Raw genomic sequence first — 22,173 nt, forward strand, 5'->3', positions numbered from 1 at the left:
ATGTTATGCTCTGCCTTACGATATATTTGAACCCAGATCCCTTTTTAAGTCCCTTTTTCTGGTGAAGCTCATCTCTGGACACAGGGGCAGGAAGGGAGGACCTTCTGGATTTCACATTCACAAAGACCTCACATACAGACTTGGGGCTCTATTTCTTTCTTCCTTTTTAAGATTTTATTTATTTGACACAGAGAGAGAGATCACAAGTAGGTAGAGAGGCAGGCGGAGAGGAGGAAGCAGGCTCCCTGCTGAGCAGAGAGCCCAATGTGGGGCTCGATCCTAGGACCCTGAGCTGAAGGCAGAGGCTTAACCCAGTGAGCCACCCAGGCACCCCTTGGGACTCTATTTCTAAATGAGGCTACATACCTACTTACAGGTACACAAAGAGGATGGAACGCTATCTTTCAACTTGAATTTTTAAAATATACTGCGAAGTTTGCAACTTGGCTTTGACCTTTCTTCATTTTTTTTTTTTTTTTACTATATTGGGAGCCTCCAATAATGGAAGTGGCTGGGCCCTCTCTCAACCTTGAAGGGATGTGTGTGTGTGTGTGTGTGTGTGTGTGTGTGCATCTTTTTATATGTATTTTTCCTCCAGTGCACATTTTCATAACTGGATTGGATGTAACATGCTCAATTAATTAGGGAATACATTTTTATTACCAACACCACTGCTGGTTATAATTCGATCTCTATAAGGAACTGGCCAACCAGGCAGATTAGCATGAACTGGCTCATGACTGGAGGGGAACAAAGACGTGCGGCCAACACGTCTGCTTTGCATGTTTGTGCTTTGTTTATCATAAAACAGGTGATAATGATAAGGACGTGTAAGAAGCACAGTGTTAATGATAGCGCCAGCAGAGAGTGCGAACAAAAGCCATGACTTTTGAGCAAAAGCTAGACGTAAATTAAACTCTGGATTTGTTCAGAGTTGAGGTTTTATAGCTACACATTTACGGCATTTAGAAAGACCTTTGGTGTTGAAATTCCTGCAAGAATAATTTCATCACTTCAAGTGTGAAACTCCCCAGTCACTGAACCCAACTCTTCCCACTGAAGCAACTGCTTCATAATATTGTCTTTGTTAATGTGACCGTTTTATTACAGACACTGTGTGTATTATAAAACACATGAAGCTTATATAATGCAGCATTTACTAACACACAGGTACACGGATCACTTGTGGCTCAGGAGGGGTCTGCAGATAAAATGTATGAAGACAAACATTTTAATTTCAATAGTTGTACATTTCTTTTAATGTGTACTTTCAATTTAGGGCAAATTTTCTGACTTGCCATTGATGGTAGTGATGTACAGCTTCTTTTTAAGTGTAAGCTAAAAAGTGAGTCAATTTATAGAAAAATACTGAATAATTAAGCAGTAGTCCGCTTAGGATAAAGCGAAAATGGTGAAAGTGCTCTGCAAATGACCCATGTTTTGGAAACAATGAACTACGCAATAAAAAGAAAGAAGATGGGGGCTTTGGGTTGAGTTTCTGATGGTGATGATGGCCACACTGAGCCTTCCTGGAGACCAGTGCCACACACATGTAAGGCTGCTGCCTGACGCCCCAGGACCGTGCTTTTCCACGTGACACTAATTGGCCCACACAAGAGTGAAACCATGACCCTTCCCTCATTAGCCACATGCTCAGACCAGCTGAGCTAGCTCACTCTGGGTCACTGGGGTCCCATGTAGGAAATTACCATTCCAGTGCCCTGTGGTCCTCTTGTAACCCCAACTAATGAATGTCCCGTGGAGCCTAATGTCATTCCTGGGGGAGCACACTGCTCTCCCAGCAGTGGAGAAGTTGATGATATTCCGATGTTTTAACCCAGGGAAAGCTAAGTAAGAAAGCAGGGAGAACTCAAGAAGCCGGAGAACAATCTTTCGAACACGTGTGTGCTAGAAAAAAGGATGACAACAGCATTCTGCTCTGTCCATCATTTGCCAGGCCAGGTCTCGGGACACAGAGTGCAGGCACAGGGAAGTTAGGAATGCTAAGCATCTCACAGCAAGCTCGTCATGGTATAAATGACATTAAGTGCTTGCTGTCTGGACCAACCACTATCTTTCACCAACCCTATGAGGTACGTTTGATATAGGTTAATCCCTATTTTAGAGATCAGGAAGTTGAGGCTCTGAAGTAACTAGTGCAAGAGCCTACAATAGTGAACTCCTCCCAGGATTGCTGTATTCTGGAAATTAACACATTCTCAAATTGAAGGGAAATTCTACAAGATGGACAGACAGCTTGCCAAACCTTTCTGTTTGTGTCCCCTTTCAGGTCTCAGAAGAAAGACTGTAAGCCTTCAAGTCATCTTTATTTTTCTTTGCTTTAGCACATCCATAGTTTAGCCTTGACAAGAGTTTAGGAAGATGAATTACTATTTAAAAAAAAAAAAGATGAATTTATAGTTAAGGCCAAGAGAACGCATTTTTTCCAAATGTGGAAAACATTGGAAGGAAAGGGACAGCAGACTTTCTAATGCATATTGAAGAGCTGGGAAAGACCACTGCGTTACCCCAGCTGCTTTTTAATAAGGCTATTGGATCGATACCCCTTCTAGGGCCAAACTTACTGGTGGATGAAATACCTCCTGGTGCTTACTTGGCAGCCACTATTCCCAGAGTCACAGTGGGCCTGTTGCCCCGGGGGTGCCCACCACCCTTATCCTCTTTGGAAGCCATGAAGCGTTGTGTGCGTGTTCACTTCCAGCTGAAGAACAGTATGAATCAGAAGGGACTAGAGACACTTGAAGCAGATCACCAAACCATATTTTAACACAGCCCTCTGGTTTCTGATTAATCAGAGGGGATGACTCAGCTTTTTGTCTGTTTCCTGGTCAATGCCTGAGAAATTTAGTATTTTTAAGTTACAGTTGGCTAATAATAAACTCAATAGTCAGACCTAGATAGTATCCCAAATTTGCCAATGATTAGCAGAGATGTTGACAATTTACTTTCTATTTTTTTGTGGGTTTTTAAAAAGATTTTGAGAGAGAGCAAGCGAGCGCATGCACGCACAAGCAAGGGAGGGGGCAGAGGGAGAGGGTGAAGCAGACTCCCCGCTGAGCAGGGAAGCCCAAAGCAGGGTGATCCTAGGACCTCAATATCATGACCTGAGCCAAAGGCAGATGTTTAATTAACCGACTGAGCCACCCAGGCGTCCCAAGTTGCTTTCTGTTTTACTTGCCTCACCTATGTAGGAGAGAGAAAAATCTTTCTCTTATGATGGTTGTATTTTGAGTAAGGTAATGCATATAATATGCTTGGCACAGGGCTGAGATGCTCAAAAATGACAGTGTTTCTTATTGCCTTATCTGTCCTCTGCCCCTTCACATAGCATGATTGAGTGAAATGTGGTGCAAGTTACTATGGTCCAAAAAGGCAAGAGATAAATTTTTAAATTATAATCTTATCTTTAATTATTCATTTGGAGACCTTACCTATTTATTATTTCATATTCGGTAATCCTCTTTATTATATGCTTCTGAGAACTTATTTCTTGAGATAGAGGGGACAAGGTCTTTTGAAGGCCTTGACGTGAAGCGGTAGGAGACTCACCACCACTGACCACCCACCCTTTATACCCCCGAGTCCAGCCTAAAACAACAGACTTTTCTGTGTCCATTATAAGTTTTCCTTTGATTCAGGAGCATATTTGCTTGGTCTCAGAGTGGAGACCCAAGTCTGGTCATGGACCCATAAGACAGATGCAACCTTTCTCATAAATGGGCTCTCGGGCATCAACACTGGATGGAACTGAATTGTTTCCAAAAGTGAGACAACTGCTGAGAAACGGGGGCATCGAGACGGTTTACCCGGGGTACTCCTTAGCCAGCAGCTGGGAAGAGGCTGTGGAGCTGACCAGATGTGTGAGACCATGATGTGAGACCAGTGACAGCCACTCTGAAACAGGGGATGCTCAGCAAGCTCGCTGTTCACCACTCTTCTCCAAGCACATTCAGTGGCTGATTGCCACAGTCAGCTTTCCTAGGCTTCAAATTAGGCAAATCCAATATTGGGAAGAAACATTTATATTGCCACTTGGGTTGATTCTGGCTTGTTTCTCCTCCATCATCTAGGTTCAGACTGGTGAGCATTTAACAATGACTGGTAGCGGTATCCATGCGGGAGACTCACATCCTTCTGGGGACTCCAGTTTCGTCGTTCTCTTGAACGCACTGCCACCTAGCGGCGGCTGTGCAGACTGAGGAGTGCTTCTCTTCTGTTCCGGAAAGAATGTGGTGAGGCAATAAACTTTTTGTCCTTGCCATTCAAATCCAGGAAGCTTAGGGAAAGATAATAGATATCTCTCCTTCTACTGGCTTCCATCCCCCTGCCCATATTTAACTGTCACCGTACATTTTAAATGTCAAGCTAGCTGACTCTTCTGCCTTTATTTTGATTAATGAGGACATTCTCATTTAATCAGAAGTCTTTGAGATACAAAACAAACAAGCAAGGGGAAGAATTGGAGTATGTGGGTCTTGCCTCTCTTCCCTCCACTGTATTGGTTAGAAAATTCTTGTATGTCGGCTAAGCCCAGCTTAATATATTCTTTGAAAGCGGAGAATTGGGTCGTGATGGTTAACTTGAGGTTTCCCTAAGCATCAGTGTGATTTTTGTCTACCTTACCCAGGTGACTCAGTTCTGGAAGCACACAGAGGAGATCGAGTAGTCCATGTGGCAAATCTTGGGGCAGTTCAACTTCCTGTATATGCACAGAAGGAAGCTGGTGACAAATTCAAATACTCCCAGAACCATGTGAGGATCAATTAGTCAAATGTGGTCAAACCCTTAGAGGAAGCAGAGTGAAGGGTGACCTTAGCATGAAGAGAGGGGGTTAATGTCAGTGAGCTACTAGGTAGAATAAATTTACAGGGCAATTACCACTGCTTGGAGCTTGGAAGAGATAATTCATGATGTGGGCCTAGCTCCTTTTCTAAGAAGGAGTTTCTGATAAACATGGAAGAACAAAGTCACCCCAAGGAGAGTTGATGTAGATGCGTGTGCTTCGGTAAAGAAAAGGCACAAGGTTACAACAATGAGATGGCAGAAGGCTTGAAACACATTAACTTTCAAGGGGTGTCTTCACTTGGTAATGGACTCCCCTGCCTCCTCCCCTCCACTACCCCTCAAAATCAGCAGAGACAAAGCAGTCAGTACATTAATACAATCATATTTATTACAGTTTCCAGACTCCCATATGACACATACCTAAAGCAGAACACTGCAAACTGACGTTATTAGCAGCAATCCTCCCTAAACATGAAGAATTTAGGTGAACTTCACAATTGGGAGTAATTTCAAGACAAGATTATAAGTTATGGTTTTTCTTTTAGCAGCTGGTATATGAATACTGAAACTATAAATACAGAGAGTCATCCAGGTTAGCCTTGTCTAAAAAAACAGTAAGTCACGGAGCAGAGGGGTATCCCCAGGGCTGCTAAACAGAAGGCTAATGTCTTTAGATGTCAGTATGAAATAAGCAAATCACTTTTCAAGACATCGCTCACTATCTGTGTTACTGTCAGGACAACAGAAAAAGAACTGGACAGCTACCCTAGAACCTAGCTTACACATAATTCATCCAGATAATCATTTAAATAATACCTCCTAAGATTGTTTAGACTTTTTTCCCCCCAGAGCTCTAAAAACATAACATCAGACATAACATCAGACATTTGCTCCAAAGGATTAAAAATCAAAAGCAATTGCGATGTATTGGGAATAGCTTTTATAGCTTTCCTGAGGGACAGTTGCTATCTTTTCAGAGAGTGTTTTGAAAGCAGCACTAACTCTGGTAGCTTATCAAACTACTTTTCATTCTAAATAAATAAAAGACCAACTGAAGGTCTCAGGTGTACTCATTTCTTTTCCCCTAGATCTCTGAACCATCCAAAGCCATTCCTTGACAGATAGCTTTCATTTTTATTAGAGGAGTGCAAGAGAAGTTACAAACACTTGAAAAATACTCAAAACACTGAGAGTAAAAGAGGTGCAACCCTTCCTCAGAGCCCAGGAACCTGTGACAGGAACCCCAAAGACTTATCTAAAATCCATCAACTCAATTTGCATGAAAGTAATGACAGACCACCCACCTTTGCAACATCGGCACAGATAAGATTTTCTTGCTTTATAATCCCTAAGAAAAGCATCTGGGAGTTACTGCCCTGGAAAACATAGGTTGATGCATAGAAGCTACTGAAAAGGGGTTGATTGAAGTTGGTATCTGGCACAGGAAGAGAAAAATTAAAACAGTTGCTAAACCATTATATCTATACCATGATACTCTAAGGTGAACCCTGGCCTTCCCATAGCAACCATTTCATTCACAAAAAATACATAAAAACGGGAAAGCTTTGGGGAAGCACCAGTGACAGCCGGCTGTCTTTGAATAACTTTAATTTTTCCTAAAGGCAAAAATTAAGAGAAAATTTACAGAATCGATTCTATTTCATGATTTTGCCCATGTCAGTGGCTTTGGGGATATTGCAAATAGAAATATAAAACACCTCAGCATCAAGTTAGGGTTCTATTTTTCTCTCAAGGGGTAAGTGGTATTCCTAGACTTCTGTACACAGCTTCTGAGGATTAAAGACAGCTCATGGTTCATGCTTTGACAATCTCTAAAGGTATGCCTGGACAATTTTATCACAAGGAGAGATGAAGCCCCTCCTGACCCACCAACTCAGAGCAAGGATTCTCATGCACCTAGATTTTAATGCGAATGGTTTCTAGGCTTTCTGACTTGATATACACCATGCACAAAGAGCGAGAAACTGACTGGTGTAAAGCCATCTGCCTTAGACACGGCTAACGCTGGCTACCCATCTCACAAATGGCCCACCATCATAAGATGGTATCTGAAACAGCATAAATGTTTCCCAAGTTCTAGAACAAACAACCTAAAGCAGAAGTTCTCCTGGTGGTAGAGGCACAGGATCACCTCTGTGCACAAAGAATGGCACATGAAATCACTCTGGGTGTGAAACCACATCTCCCGTTGCTCAGTGCTCCTGAGAAGACCTCAAGAAGTGCACAGGTACGCCCCATGAACTGACTTGGAAATGGATTCCAATGTCTAGAGATTACTTTGAAGAACCCACATTGTATTTTCAAAAATAAGTACGATTTCTACTGAATGTCCTAAGCCCAAATCCCTGGAGAACACCCGAAACCAGTTTTGTTGCATTTCAGCTGTGTATGTCACCCCTTCAAGTGAGCTCATGGGGGCCTCCAGAACTCTACCATTCTAGCTGTTACTTTCCCTTTTTCTTTCCTTCTCCTGAGGAAGACTTCAGTTATTTTCATAGCAACTTATTAAAATGTTCTAGGTGATGACATATTTTGAGCAGCATATAGGTTAATAGAACCAATTTTTTCTTCCTTTTGAAAAATTTCTACAATAATAAAGAAAAGGCAATACTTGACTTTCCTAAAAAAGAACTGTCATACTTTATACAAAACACCACATGTACTATTTAAATAGTTTTCAACCTAGAATCACTAAGAGGGGCATATGGGCACATTAGACTGATCACATGAGTTTAAAATAATTTTCAGAGCCAGAATTATTAGATTAGACAGAAAAGTAGCAAACCAATCGTTATCTGGACATATGAACATTATATACAAACATGAAAATGCAGCATGTGTTTAAAATAAATCACATTAGATTTAGTCAGGCACTAAAATGAATGGAAATGGATATATTCCTTTTGATACCAAACTTATACTTTATTGGGAAAACCTGGTATCCACTGCAGCTTCCAGCTGAGGGACAGAAGGGCAGACACAGGAAGACATCTAACAGGAAAGATTGGTAAAGAGGTAGAGGCAGGGGTGCCTGATGATTAAACACGATAACTATTAACTGAGGAACTGAGATTTTAGACATACCACTTAGAAGAGAATTTAGATGAGTAGATTCCAAAGGTAACTGCTTGACTTTGTAACATGGAACCTCTCTAAATGTTTCTGATATGGCTCTAAAGAAAAATATTTACAATGCATTTTAAAATAAAAGCAAGTAAACGAAACAAAACATCTTCCACAATTCCCCTTTGGGGATGTGTCATTTTTAGATGTGCATTGTCCCTTTGGTACTACCGTATAAATCCCTTGAAAAGTTCGGGGGAATTCTTTCTGACGATGATCAGAAAAGGGTTGGGGCTGGGATGTGGGGGAAGCAGCAAAGAAACACTACTCTTCTTTTATTGAGGATATTCTTCTAAGAACTTCCATTTGCCTTCAGGAGAAAGGAATGGATTATGGAAAACAGTTCCTGAAGATATCACTGCCTTCTGAGGACAAGTTCATAATTATGACACCTACAGAGATGACTTTCGTATGTAGCACCTACCCTGCTCATAAGACATAGAACTCTTACCAAGCTATGAAATATAGTTAGTAAAAGTTACTCATGGCACTTAAATATGTTTAGAGACTTTAAAATGCCTTCCTAAAATTCTTTGTCTCAGTGCCCCTGTGAGGTAGGTGTCTGAGGGGAAAAACTGAGGCACGGAGGGGTTAAGTCTGCTCTCCCTTCATTGCATGATGAGCCAGTGGCCCAGCTAGCAGAAGGACCAGGTGGCCTAACTCCCTCAACGTTATTCACCCCGCTTCTCAGAAGGCTTACCTAAGTTACATAAAAAACACAGAAGGGGAACTTTTTTTTTCCAAGCATTTAAACTAGTTAAATATTTCTTATTCTCACTTTGAACATGTTATTCTAAAGTAAAAGCAAATACAAACAAAATGAAAAATCAATATTGCCTAACAGTCTGTGTCTAGATGTAGCCTATTCTGTACTAGTGATTGAAAAAGCATATATTATGATTCAAGTAGAAGTACCAGAGGGTGCTACAGTGTTCCCATTACTCAAGCCAGGCTGTGGGTAAAGTGTCCCTTATAGATGCCACCCACTGTACTTTGTAAGAACCTCTTCGGCGTGACACAAGGGAATAAAACGAGCACTCCTGTTTCATGGAAATACCATTCTGAAAGTTACTCTACACAGTCCAGCCCTAACTGGAAAGGGAACTCTCAACCATGTGATGCATACGTACTACTGAGTTCATGCAGAACTCTTTGAAGCCATATATGAAGGTCACAGTCACGTCCCATAAAGCTCATGGAACAGTTCACACTACATACAGGTGGGCAAAACATGGGTCCATGCACTAGCACCATGCCACAGAAGTGTAAGAAAAGGACAAGAAGCCACCTCATGAGCATCTTCTAGTCCCACCTGGCATGCCATTCTCAGAAGCTACCTCTGGTAAGTGGGGAGGACTCCCGAAGTCCCGTATCCCTTTAAATAATAAGGAGAGGGGTAAAGACAGAATATTCATTGTGGGCTGCTTTGAGCATACCAGCTACCCAAATTTTACTCTTTTATAAGTTAGTAGCTTTCTTAGTTTTATAGCTATTTAAAGGTAATAAATTACATATCTTGATGAAGGGAGAATGGTGTAGAGTAAAATTCAAAGGTCAGTTACAAGTTGTGGATACAAGACTAAAGGGAAATTTATACTGTTACTCTTAGAATCAAATTCATGAATACTTAGGGCACTAGCTTCTAGAAATTAAGTAACTTTTTTTGAGGTGTTTTTTCCCTTCCATCCTTATAGTATCTGTGGGGTGAATTTAATTCATACGAGACCCCTAATTCAAATGAAGATTTGATACTTGGTTTGAATGTCTAAAGTTGACCATGACACCAAATAAGATGCAGGTTGTCTCCTCCGTACAGCTTCTGACTTGATATTAATGCAAATTCCCACCCTCCTAAGGCCTGTGTCCCCTGGAGGGAGCTCCTCTTCCAGAGGGCCTGAGCCTGGCTCTATGCTCTGCACATGCATGACCAGAAGGAATTATTCCAACTCAGAGTTTCACTGGGGTACTAGGATACAGCATAGCAGCAATTCATGCATTTTATTTCTAAAAACCAAAGCTCCCATGAGGCCGAGCTGGTCACTGTGCAAGATGAACCAGCAGGACATTCTCGCCTCGAATGAAAATCTGATTTATGTGTCGAGTGAATACCTGCTGGTAATCCACTTTGGGCTTTCGCTTTTTCTTACGGGGCTGGCCCCTGGAAAGGGTGGTGGCCCTGGAAAAGGTACCTCCCGCACTTGACCCTTCTGTCCGTGTAGTCCTCCCTGACATCTCTGACCTGGACTCCTCCCTTGCAGATGCCTGCAGGGAAGAAGGAACGGAGCGGGAACGCCTGCGTGAGCCCCGGTCAGTATCTCCTCTTCCCCACACTGAAGCCACCTTCCAAGTAGATGTCTGCGAATATCTGGACAGAGTGGAGTCTTCAACTGCAGACTTAGAATCTCCTTCTTTTTTGGAAGAATCTTGAAGTTTTAGGCGATCAAACAGCTATAAGGAAAGCAATGGTAAGTATCAGCCTTCTCTTTAGCCTTCCACATCCCTATTTCAATATATAGAAAAAAACCACCAGATTGCTTAATTAGGTTTTATAGGCTCCTTGTTGTGCATTTTTTCAAAAGTTAGTAATGAATCTTCTGTGTGTAGCCATAATACAGATAAATCAATAATGTCAAGAGAAAAGGCACTTTCTTTTTCCTGTGGTATAAAATGGAAAGATTTCAAGAGGGAACCTGTTGCTTAAATACTATGCAGGTCAAAAGCAGACTCATTTACGATTAACTGAAAGCATGAGAAGTGAGACTAACAAAGATCTTCATTCAGGCATACATAGTGGACAGCAACTGAGCTCTCCCACTAGGAAAACCGGTCACCACACTCAGCGATCTCCATTTCTAAGCTTGAAAGCACACTGGGTACTCAGGAAGTCAGGGGAAACAGCCTACCCTAGTGAGAGTCAACGAAGAATCCCGCTCATATGCTTTGCCTAGAACAGGTTTTCGGTAGGTCTCATCCACATCAGTAAGTGCCTAGAAAAACACCCAAAGGAGAAAAAAATTCAGCAAAATTAAAAATATTATTGTTATAGCTTCCAGGAAAAATGTTAAAAAGCAGAATAAACATCTCATTTAGAGGAACTAAACTTACCAAGTGACTCTGCTCTTGGGCAGAAAAAAATGGTAATAATGGTACCAGTTGGTACCCTCTGAGTAAGATTTCTAAGTTGCTATCATCATATAATGTTGGTTTTGTCAATGGTAAGGGGCCTTTCCAAAGGCATGGTAGAGGTTCTTAAATTTCAGTATGCATTAACATCAAGGAAGCTTGCTAAAATATCAATCCAAGGCTACTTCCTAGATATGCTGATTTAGTAGATTTGGGATAAAGACCAGGAACTTTCTGCTTTAACCAGAAACTCTACAATTGTGATGTAGGATGCCCCTAGGTCACACTTTGAGAAACACTATTCTACTGCTTCTTTTCCTTCCTCAGTTTCTAAGTCTTATGACAGCAATGAACAGGTATTAACCAGGGTTTCATACAGAGATGCTGGTGAATTTTTGTCCCTGAGAGATCACCCTCATAGGACAGCTATTTAGGATCCAATGAGATCATGTATGAGAAATCAATTTGAAAAGTGTAACTCATCCTACAACTATAAGCTGTCAGGATTATTATTATGGCCATCATATCAAAGATGTTCTCTTAAATGCTTTTCCTTCAAAGGTAAAACTGTAACAGGAAAGTACATTTCCCTATATTTTAGATATAAGAAAAGTGGGCCTCAGAGAAATTACCTTGCCTAGAGTAACACAACTACCAAGTGGTAAAGCTAGGATTCAAATCCAGGTCTTCCGATTCCACAGTGGTTGAAAACATAGTCTTAGGAGTCAGAAAGACGTGGGATTAAGTTCTAGAACCTCCACTTACTGACAGGATAATCTGGGCCAATCATTCAATATTTCTAGCCTCAATTTCTTCATTTGAAAAACAGAGCAGTAGTAAACTTTGTTCATTGAGATAAACCCTTAGTATACTATCCAGCAAATGCTAAGTGCTTAATAAATGCCAGCAACTACTATACTTATCTAGGAGAATGCACGGATGAAGACAAAATGTAGGAAAAAGAAAAGTTGGAGATGGAAGACCATATAAAAAAGAAGTACCAGATGGGGCGCCTCTGTGGCTCAGTGGGTTAAGCCACTGCCTTCAGCTCAGGTCATGATCTTGGGGTCCTGGGATCGAGCCCCGCATCGGGCTCTCTGCTTGGCAAGGAGCCTGCTTCCCTCTCTCTCTCTCTCTCTGCCTGCCTCTCTGCCTACTTGTGATCTCTGTCAAATAAATAAATAAAATATTAAAAAAAAAAAAAAAGAAGTACCAGAAAGCCTGGTGTTCCTATTTTAACTGCCTCATATTGCAGTTGTGCTATAAGGTATCTCTTCATTCTCACAAATGTCTAGTAAGCAAACAGCTTCTAGGAGACTGGGGCACACTTCCTTCCTAAGGAAATACCACACAATGTGTCTGGCTTATTAGGATGCCTGTTTCCCCTCTATCTTCATCTATTTTCCTAAAACTGTAGAGTAAAAGTTCCTTTCTGAAATTTCTGTATCTAGCTCTGTGGTAAAGTACCAGTCAAAGTGTGAAATTAATAAATATTTTGAAATGAATGAAGAATGGTCAGTAGGAAATTGATACAAAATTCCTAAACAGCTGAAATAGGTAACCATTCCTTAAGGCTGGGTTTCTTAACCATAGCACTTGACATTCTTTTTTAGGGTTATGCATTTTTTTTCCATTTTATTTTATTTTATTTTCAGGGTTCCAAAATTCATTGCTTAAGCACCACACCCAGTACTCCATGCAATATGTGCCCTCCTTAATACCTACCACCAGGCTCACCCAAACCCCCACCCATATCCCCTCCAAAACCCTCAGTTTGTTTCTCAGAGTCCACAGTCTCTCATGGTTTGTCTCCCCCTCTGATTTCCCCCATCTTACTTCTTCTCTCCATCCCCCAATGTCTTCTGTGTTATTCCTTATGCTCCACAAGTAAGTGAAACCATATGATACTTGACTCTCTCTGCTTGACTTATTTCACTCAGCATAATCTCTTTCAGTCCCATCCATGTTGATACAAAAGTTGGGTATTCATCCTTTCTAATGGAGGCATAATACTCCATTGTGTATATGGACCATATCTTCTTTATCCATTCGTCTGTTGAAGGGCATCTTGGTTCTGCTATTGCTGAATGAACACTGGGGTACAGATGGCCCTTCTTTTCACTACATCTGTAACTTTGAGGTAAACACCCAGTAAGCACTTGACATTGTGCACCAGATAGTTCTTTGCAGTCGGTGGGCTATCTTGTGTGCTGTATTATGTGCAGCAGCCCCTCTGGCCTCGACCCAGTAGACGCCAATAATACCCTATGTGACCGCTCTGACAATTTAAAAAATGTCCCCAGACACTGGCAAATGTCCCTAGGAGGGAGAGAAGGGTAAAACTACTCTGATTGAAAGCCAAAGCCTTAAAGAAAAGGAATCAACAGAAAGTACTCTTTTGTTGTCAGCCAAGAATGCAAAAATCCTAGTTCTTCTGGGAAGTTATTCTACAGGTTTTCCTAAATAAGGTTACTTAGGTCCTTTAGACATACAAAAGATGTAATCACTAAAAAGTTCTCCAACCTCTTACGAAAGGCTTAATTACCATATTCCAGAACTTGTCAAAGGCGACGAGGAAGCCTGTACAGACGCCCCGAAGACCCTTGAAAGTGCGGATGTGAACATTCACCTTCACTCCCTCCCGGATACAACGATGGAGCTCACCCAGAGGGCTGCCTTCATGCACTGAAACAAGACAAGAACAATGAGGATAGCATGAACATCTGCTCTCATTCCCAGAATTAACAACCAAGACCACCTAACCATTTCTAGCAATATTAGGCAACACAGTGCAGTGGCAACCTCACTATGGAAACAGGAAGGCCCAATGGGCAACATAACTAGTACAGGCAACATACACTGAAATAAGGCAAGATTCCACCAGGACAGAGATAAAGCATACATTTGTCTATCACCCAAGTGTTTCACTACTCATATATCCTGTGTTCTATGATGTCATTGATTCTAAGATGCACCATTATTTAAAAATGTTTTTTGGGGAAAAACCCCATATTAAATGTACACATCAGCAGCAAAATTCTTCTCAGTTCTGTGTCTGGGTAAGAAAACTTTTTTTTTTAAGATTATTTATTTATTTACTTGACAGTGAGAGAGAGCAAGTGAGCGAGCACACAAGCCGGGGGGAGCAGCAGGCAGAGGGAGAAGCAGGGTCCCCACTGAGCAAGGAGCCCAATGTGGGACTCGATCCCAAGACCCTGGAGATCCTGAACTGAGCTGAAGGCAGACGCTTAACTGACTGAGCCACCCAGGGGCCCCAGGACAACGTTTTTAAGGATAATTCTCATGAACCTATATTCAGCTTGACTCTTTACCAAAAAAACCCAAAACCAAACATGTTCATATGTTTAAAGGAAACAAACCATGTAAAACATCTGCCCTTCACTATGTGCAGTGATCTAAGAGAGAATGGACTTTTGGCTGCCCATCTGAAGACACTCCATGCCTAAGCTCTCTGAAGCCGCTGGATTCCAGTGCACATCATCTTTACACTAGGAGGAAGAGACACGGTTGCATTCCAAGCCTGGCTGGTACAGAGGCACCTGTTAGGCATTAGGCTCCTATGATACTGCTGATAAGTATCACATAAAAAGAATATGACGACTCATGGGAAGAATGCTGGGACTATAAATTGCAGCCTTTACTCTGATGCATTCTTTTTTTCAGAGCTTGGGAATGGAGATGAATTTTATTTTTATTGCTTCACAATAACTTAGCCTTCACAATATGAAGGCTATACTATATAAAACCTTCCAAAAGAAAACCATATGTGCACATACACACTCTTAAAATCACACTCACACATACACAGTCTCAGTCTTTCCTCCCAGGTTTGCAAGGGAAAATACTCTGGAGATTGATTACTGCCATCAATAGCAAGCACACAAAAATTTCTGTTTTGTTTCTAGTGGCATGAAAGAGAACAGCAGTCCTGCACTTCAGTTTGTAAAACTAAGCAGGTTACTCTTGACCTCCTTATCCCTCACTCAGATCCCTCACTATCCCCCCTTGCCCCTCCCTAGCCCTCACTCACAGATCAGCTTATAAACGATGGCAGTGATAATTTAATAAAAGAAAATACCCTTTGAAGAAAGTAACTTAGCAGATGAGAAGTAGGAGTTTGTGTCAGATTGAAAAATCAGCAAGAAGGCACAGTTGAAGGCAGTGTGTGGCAGACACAGAGGCCTTGGAAAGGAACATGAGCACCTTGTTCTGACCTTCATCATCTACCTTTGCTATGGCAATAGCAGTATTTTGAAATTATTTGAATGTTTGAGTAACTTTTTCTCCACAAGTCTGAGTTTCCTTATTCATAAAATGAAGTTAGGCTACTTATCTTCTAGATTCATCTCAAAAATAAGTCTCTATAATTCAATTTCTTAGAAACTGATCATACTGCCTGGATCAGTCTCTTCGCATATACACGTTCCCCGTTTCTCCCCCACCCCCGTATGTGTTTCCTCCAACAACGGAAAGACCATTCTTTTTCTAATTTGTAAATAAACAGAAGTACTACTTTGCCCCCTGAGCCCCCAAACCAGAGAGAAAACACAGCACACATCTTAACAACAGTTTCTTATTCTGGTTAAACAAATGATAAACTCAGGTCTTTCAACTCTCATATCTGTACTTTTCTCTTGATTTTTTTCTTCCAAAGATTTGATAAGGTGTAATTCCAGGGACCACTTCACTCCTTATATCATCAAAAATATAACACTAGCATCACCTATCACAGCAAACTGCCAAGGCAAAAATGAACTCCACATTCTGAAATGGAATGCACACTCTGATCTCTTTCTAGCAGTCTCTGTAACAAACTCCAAATGGATATATAAGCCAGTCTTCTAAAATTTAATACAACAACAAAAATATATACCTTATCTTTGACGAAAGTTATTCTTCCAGATCTCCTTCTCCATTGCCATTATTCTTAGGCCCCAATCTTCTAAACCCAGGTCATTCCTTTTTTTTTTTAAAGATTTTATTTATTTATTTGACAGAGAGAGATCACAAGTAGGCAGAGAGGCGGGGGTGGGGCATAGGGGAGGGAAGCAGACTTCTCCAGAGCAGAGAATCTGATGCGGGGCTCCATCCCAGGACCCTGAGATCATGACCTGAGCCAAAGACAGAGGCTTAACCCACTGAGCCACCCAGGTGCCCCAAGCCAGGTCATTCTTAACTCCATTCTTCTCCTTACTTGTGGCCACACTAAGCTCAGACAGTAGATTCTCAATAACTAAGACATACCCTTTCCTTTCTCCTTCCCCAACTAATAATATAATAATAATTCCCCACAGCCTTATCAGATGATTGGTTTATTACAACAGTCTCCCAGTTTCCCTCAGATCATCCCTGACACCATCAATTATCACCAATTACTGAGTACTCGGTGTGAGCTAGGCCTTGGGGTTAGTTTAACTTTATGCATGTTATTTGATTTAATCCTCACAACTTCAACACATAGGTACTATTATGTTGTCCCACTTTATAGATGAGGCAAATGAGGCTCAGAAATGTTTATGTAAATAATTTCTCGGGGCGCCTGGGTGGCTCAGTGAGTTAAAGCCTCTGCCTTTGGCTCTGGTCATGATCCCAGGGTCCTGGGATCAAGCCCCACATCGGGCTCTCTGCTCAGCAGGGAGTCTGCTTCCTCCTCTCTCTCTGCCTGTCTCTCTGCCTACTTGTGATCTCTGTCAAATAAATAAATAAAAAATCTTTAAAATAAGTAAGTAAATAAGTAAATAAATAAATAATTTCTCAAGGTTACCTACCTAGTGAACAGCTGAGCCAACACCCAATACAGGCAGGGTATATATACATCCTGACCTGGAGCTTTTAATTATGACAGTCTAAAACAATAACCACAACAATAACCTATAACAATCACAATGACATTTAACATTTACTGAGAATTTCCCTACGTGTAAAGCTTTGAATGGGTTAACGAACTTAAACCTAACAACTATAAGTAGATACTATTACTGTCCTCACTTTACAGATGAGAAAACTGAGGCCCCAAAGAGTTTAAGTGACTTACCTACTGTAAAACAGCTAGAAAGTGGAGGAGTCAGTGATCACAACTAAAAAAGTCAGCAGTCAAACCCTTGAGTTTGTGGTCTAAACCTCCATAAATATATTTTACTACAAGAAAGAAAGTTATTAGAAACATTGCCCTAAAAGTGCTTTCACTTAAGAATATACATGATGGTTCCCACTATCTATCAAAAAACAAAGTCAAAGAGAAACTCTTTGGTCTTCAAAGTATTTTAACAAAATTTTAACAAATCCTTCTCTGGACCCATTCAGTTCTCATTACCCTAGACAAACAACTCTCTGCTTCATTTATGTGGCACCCTCCACCCACCAAAAGAAGCAAGCAAAGAAAAATGAGAATGTACTCCCCTCTTCCTTTACTTGAGATTAGCATAATGGCCCAGACACACAGGCCCTGGACTTGGACAAACTCAGCATTAAGTCTCATATTCAAAATAACTATCTATGTGATCCTGGGCAAGTAGTTAACCTCAACAAACTTCACTTATAAAATAGTATCTAGGGGTAAAATAAGATATAAGGCATCTAAAGGGCTTAGCAAAGTGCACAGCACTTACCAGCTAAATAACAGTAGCTATAATTAGCAACAATGAAATTGTCTCTTGACTTAAAAAAGGACATGAGGGAACCTTCTGGATGATATTTGTTCTGTATCTTGATTGTGGTGGTAATTTCACAACTACACATTTGTCAAAACTCACTCAAAATGCTTGTCATCTGGCAAGCATTTCTGACATCTGCCACTGAACACAATGACCTAGTTAGCCATTCAAAGCTATTTTGTTATGTGTAAAGTATACCTCAATAGCATAATTTTTAAATAATTACTATTACCTTCAACCATGTCCTTCCTTAAATTACAGGAATTCTTTCTGAATAAATTTAATCTTCACCCTTGCTTCTGTACTTTTCTTACTTTCTTCCTTTTTGTTTTTTGAAGATTCATTTATTTATTTTAGAGAGAGAGTGAGTGCACGAGCAGGGGGAGGGGCAGAGGGAGGGAGAGGGAGAGAAGCAGACTCTCTGCTGAGTGGGGAGCCCAATGCAGGGCCCAGGATTGATCTCACAACCCTGAGATCATGACCTGAGCCTAAATCGAGTCAGACATTCGACTGAGACATCCAGACACCCCTGCACTTTTCTTGCTTCCTGAAGCTCACCAGTTCTCAGTGATGTCTACTCATCTCTATCATACATACTCATGTATCTAGAAATGTATACTCATGTATACTCTATCATGTATACTAGAAACAGCTGTTTCTAGTGATGTGATTAAAATTTTCAGTGCTGCGGCGCCTGGGTGGCTCAGTCAGTTAAGCGTCTGCCTTTGGCTTAGGTCATGATTCCAGGGTCCTGGGATCAAGCCTGGCGTCAGGCTCCCTGCTTAGCAAGGAACCTGCTTCTCCCTTTCCCTCTGCCTGCTGCTCCCCCTGCTTGTTATCTCTCTCTCTCTCACTGACAAATAAATAAATAAATAAAATCTTTAAAAATAAAATAAAAATTTCAGTGTCTATGGCACATTCTGAGATCTTGATTCCAGGCATATATTTAACCATGGGAAATCAACAAAGTTGTTTTCATGCTCTGTCATACCATTATAGCACAGTGCTCCATAGGTAAAGCTAAAACCACTTGCCATATAGAAATATGCCTTTCCCTTGTCAGTCTCAGTAGCAAAGCAACAACTGGCAAAATGGAATAAATGTTACAATCTGAGGCTTGGAGTGCATTTCCAAGATCTGATAGTGGCAAAAAGTCTAGGCAAAATAAGGTCCCCCAAACTGCTCTTATTTTAGGAACATGAATACTTTATCTATGTGTTAGTGTTGGGCAAGCAAGCTGGGGTTCACCCTAGCTTTGGCAAGAATGCTCTGGCACTATCTGTCACAGTAAATGATCTGACAAAGATACATCTAACTGCACACAGCTTTTCAGGATGTTTCTCTTTTAATAAACACTTCTAGGAATGAAACAAAATATTCCCTTGCTTAGCACAACCTCTAAAGGCAGTGATTTAATAATGCTACAATTTAGCTATCAGGATACAGATGCTTTCTTTGAATGGCTAACTAGGTCATGGCGTTCAGTGGCAGATGTCAGAAATGCTTGCCAGATGACAAAAGACATAACCCTTGGCTGTTTTTATTCTATGTGCATAAGACCTAACTCACACATTAGCAACGTCCCCTGTTTACAGCGTTACTCTAAGATCTATTAGGAAGGTCCAAGAGATTCCCTTGTGTCATTTACACCTTCAGAACTTAAAATAACCTGTGCATATGGTAATATGAGCCTGACAGACACACTCCTGCGCCCATCCTGGCAGAATGGCTGTGAAGCAGTGTCTGGGTTTAAGTGGCATTTGTGCCTGCTGCATTCCAGCACTTGTGATTTGGTAATGCAAACATGTGTATCAATACCCCATAGCCCTTCTCCTATAAGCACCATGGAAGGAACTGTCAATGTGCAGGAGTTATGAGATTATATCCCCTGGTCTAACTGAACAGACAGGTCTCCCCACACTCCATCCCATCATCCTCAATCCCACTAACCAAACACTCTCCTTTCCTTAATACTTTGGGGTTGTGACTTCCCCTCTGGCTGTGGTCCCTAAGACTTCTCATCACCTCTGCAGATCCTCCTTGTGATGTCCCGTTTCCGGGCCCCACCGCCTCATCAGATCCCCATCACACCTGCAGACCCTCGTTGCAGGCCCCTCATCACCCCTGTAGCCACTTGTACGGACTCCGTTACCTCCGCTGACTTACACCCTTACCCCCCATGGCTCCTTATTACTTCTACAGCCTTAGCACTCTTCCCCCGCTCCCCGCTCATGCAGACCTCTTATTACTCCATAGACCCTCCCCACGCCCCCATTAGCCACTTGACTCATGCAGAACCTCCTTAATGTGGCGGATTATCTCTGCAGCCTTCACCTAGACCCTCCCCCTAATGCGTGCGGACCTGCTCCAAGTCCCTAGCGCCCTGCAAACGCCCCCTGGGCCACCACTTTCCGGGCAGCCTGCTGGGCCCTCGTCCCCACCCCCCACCGCCCCGCCCCACCCCGCCCGCGCCCGCCGGACTCACAGGGCATTCGCGTGAGCACGTTGCGCGGCGCCTTCCTGCTCCGACCCGGACCCCGCCGGCGCGCCCCGGCGGTCCCGTCCCCTTCCTCCTTGGCCACCATGAGGCGACGGAGGCGCTGGATGCGCTCGGGGTCTGGAGCGGGGGCGTCCTGGCGGCGGCGGGTTCTGGCCGAGGGCCCAGCAGCGGCGGCGGGGACCCCAGAGCCCGCGGCCGCGCTCCGCGCCCTCCCGCGCCCGCCTCCCCGGACCCCGGTCCTGAGGAAGCTTTCATACTCGGCCAGGTTGTTGAAGCAGGGCGCGTTGGGGTAGGGGATGGGCGGCAAGCGGGGCGCGTACAGGGCCAGCAGAGGGTCGAAGCTGTCAGAGCTGACATCCAGCCGCGGGCTCGGCGGGCGCGCGGGGCTCCCGGCGCGAGCCGACCTCGCCCCCCGCTCCCGCTCCTCCATGTTTGAAAGGCCCGCAAGCCGAGGCCGATGGGAAGAAGGAGCGGAGCCGCCAGAGGGCGGCACTGCGCAGCCGCGGTCTGGGGTTGCACTGCGCCGGCGCGGCCGCCGGAGGGCAGCATCTGTCCGCGCTCTACCCAGCCGGGCCCTTTACACCGGTTGGATAACAGATTAATCTGTTTGAACGCCGTGTTTCCGCAATTATATCATTATCACTTAGGGTGTTTGTTAATACTCCAGATCCCCGGGGGTGGATCTTGGAATCGGCATTTTAACAAGCCTCCCTAGGCGTTTCCCTGCTCTCAAACTGCAGTATACTCCCAGCTTGAGCCGGTGGGAAGAGGCTGGAAGAGGGCAGAGTCCCAGTATGCTTTCATGCCAAGCCTCACGAGGGGCGAGCCTACCTGGGCTCAAGTTATTTCGCTTCTTTGGGTCTTTACATTCGCACCTGAAATATGATAGAAATAGTACCTAACCCACCAAATTCTCCTAAGAAATGAAGACATACTGCATAGAGAGCTTATAAACGCTTTATGTTAGCTAGTTAGGATTAGACAATGAAGCTATGAAGCAAGGATGGACCCCAGTCCTCCATTTCCTGCACTCCATACAAAAAGTAATTTGCACGAATTCCAAGCGACCTTAGTATTAAAGAAAATTCACTGTGTCACCGATTTCCTGAAGCATTGCTTAGGCAAGTGGAGGAAACTAGGATCCAGCTCTTGGAAGCCAGAATGATGGAAGATTTACAATACCTGGTTGTACCACTTATTTTTTAGCTTCTGTTCAGCAAAACATTTTTGCTTTTTGATATTAAAGTAAGAGTCTATACGGAAGGCCAGGTATTACTGCCTCATCCAGCACAGCCGAGACGTTTCCAGTTACCTACAAGCCACACAAATCACCTTCCTGCCACCACTCTCCTTAACTAGTGTTAATTGTATACTAGCTGTTTGTTTTTCATTTCTTTAAGCTTTGGAAAGCCCAAGAGAATGCTGTTCTCTACCTTAGAAAGCAAGATGAAAGTTAATATACAATTGTGAAACCCTGGAAAGAATACATGCTGCAACAAAGAAAAGCCATCAAAGGGTGTTCCAGAGAGCACTATGGGTTTAGTTATAGCAGGGCTATTAAGTGTCTATGCGTTTGCTCAAAACTTCCGGACCAAACAAAAAACAAAGCTGCAAACTGCTGCTAGTTCAATGATTAAGTGCTCACACCCCCATCTTAGGACAAAATTGGGCCTTTGTAGTATCACAAAGCACCCTCAGAAAGCACATTTCTTCAGGTGGTTTTGTCCTCCAAGTCTGTACTTTAATGCCCATATTTAAATTCATCTATATAGTCGATACCTATGTGGATAAAATCTATGTAAGTTTTGACTTAAAATGCTATCCATTCACTTACCATTAAGTTACATTGGACAGTCAAGAGCTACATTACCTTATTGCCTCATTTGGCCTATCACAGTATACTTAGGGCCATGTTGCCCCAAGTGC

The 22,173-nt window shown here is 42.5% G+C and overlaps 1 protein-coding gene across 2 annotated transcripts; it reads right to left on the reverse strand.

The window, feature by feature from the left end:
• Positions 1-5,195: 5,195 nt before the first annotated feature.
• Positions 5,196-20,694, reverse strand: LSM11 (LSM11, U7 small nuclear RNA associated). 2 transcript variants are annotated; one of them, XM_046001028.1, is made up of 5 exons: positions 20,233-20,694; positions 13,619-13,758; positions 10,854-10,937; positions 10,190-10,398; positions 5,196-9,325 (listed from the first exon to the last, which is right to left on the reverse strand). In XM_046001028.1, the coding sequence occupies exons 1-5, from the start codon at positions 20,675-20,677 to the stop codon at positions 9,277-9,279; spliced, it is 927 nt and encodes a 308-aa protein (XP_045856984.1). In that variant the 5' UTR covers positions 20,678-20,694; the 3' UTR covers positions 5,196-9,276. The 2 variants fall into 2 exon arrangements, with proteins under 2 accessions (XP_045856984.1, XP_045856983.1); XM_046001027.1 differs by having other exon boundaries at positions 5,196-10,398.
• Between the last annotated feature and the right edge of the window lie 1,479 nt (positions 20,695-22,173).

This window comes from Meles meles, chromosome 3 (genome assembly GCF_922984935.1).
Source record: "Meles meles chromosome 3, mMelMel3.1 paternal haplotype, whole genome shotgun sequence".
Lineage (NCBI taxonomy): Eukaryota > Metazoa > Chordata > Mammalia > Carnivora > Mustelidae > Meles > Meles meles.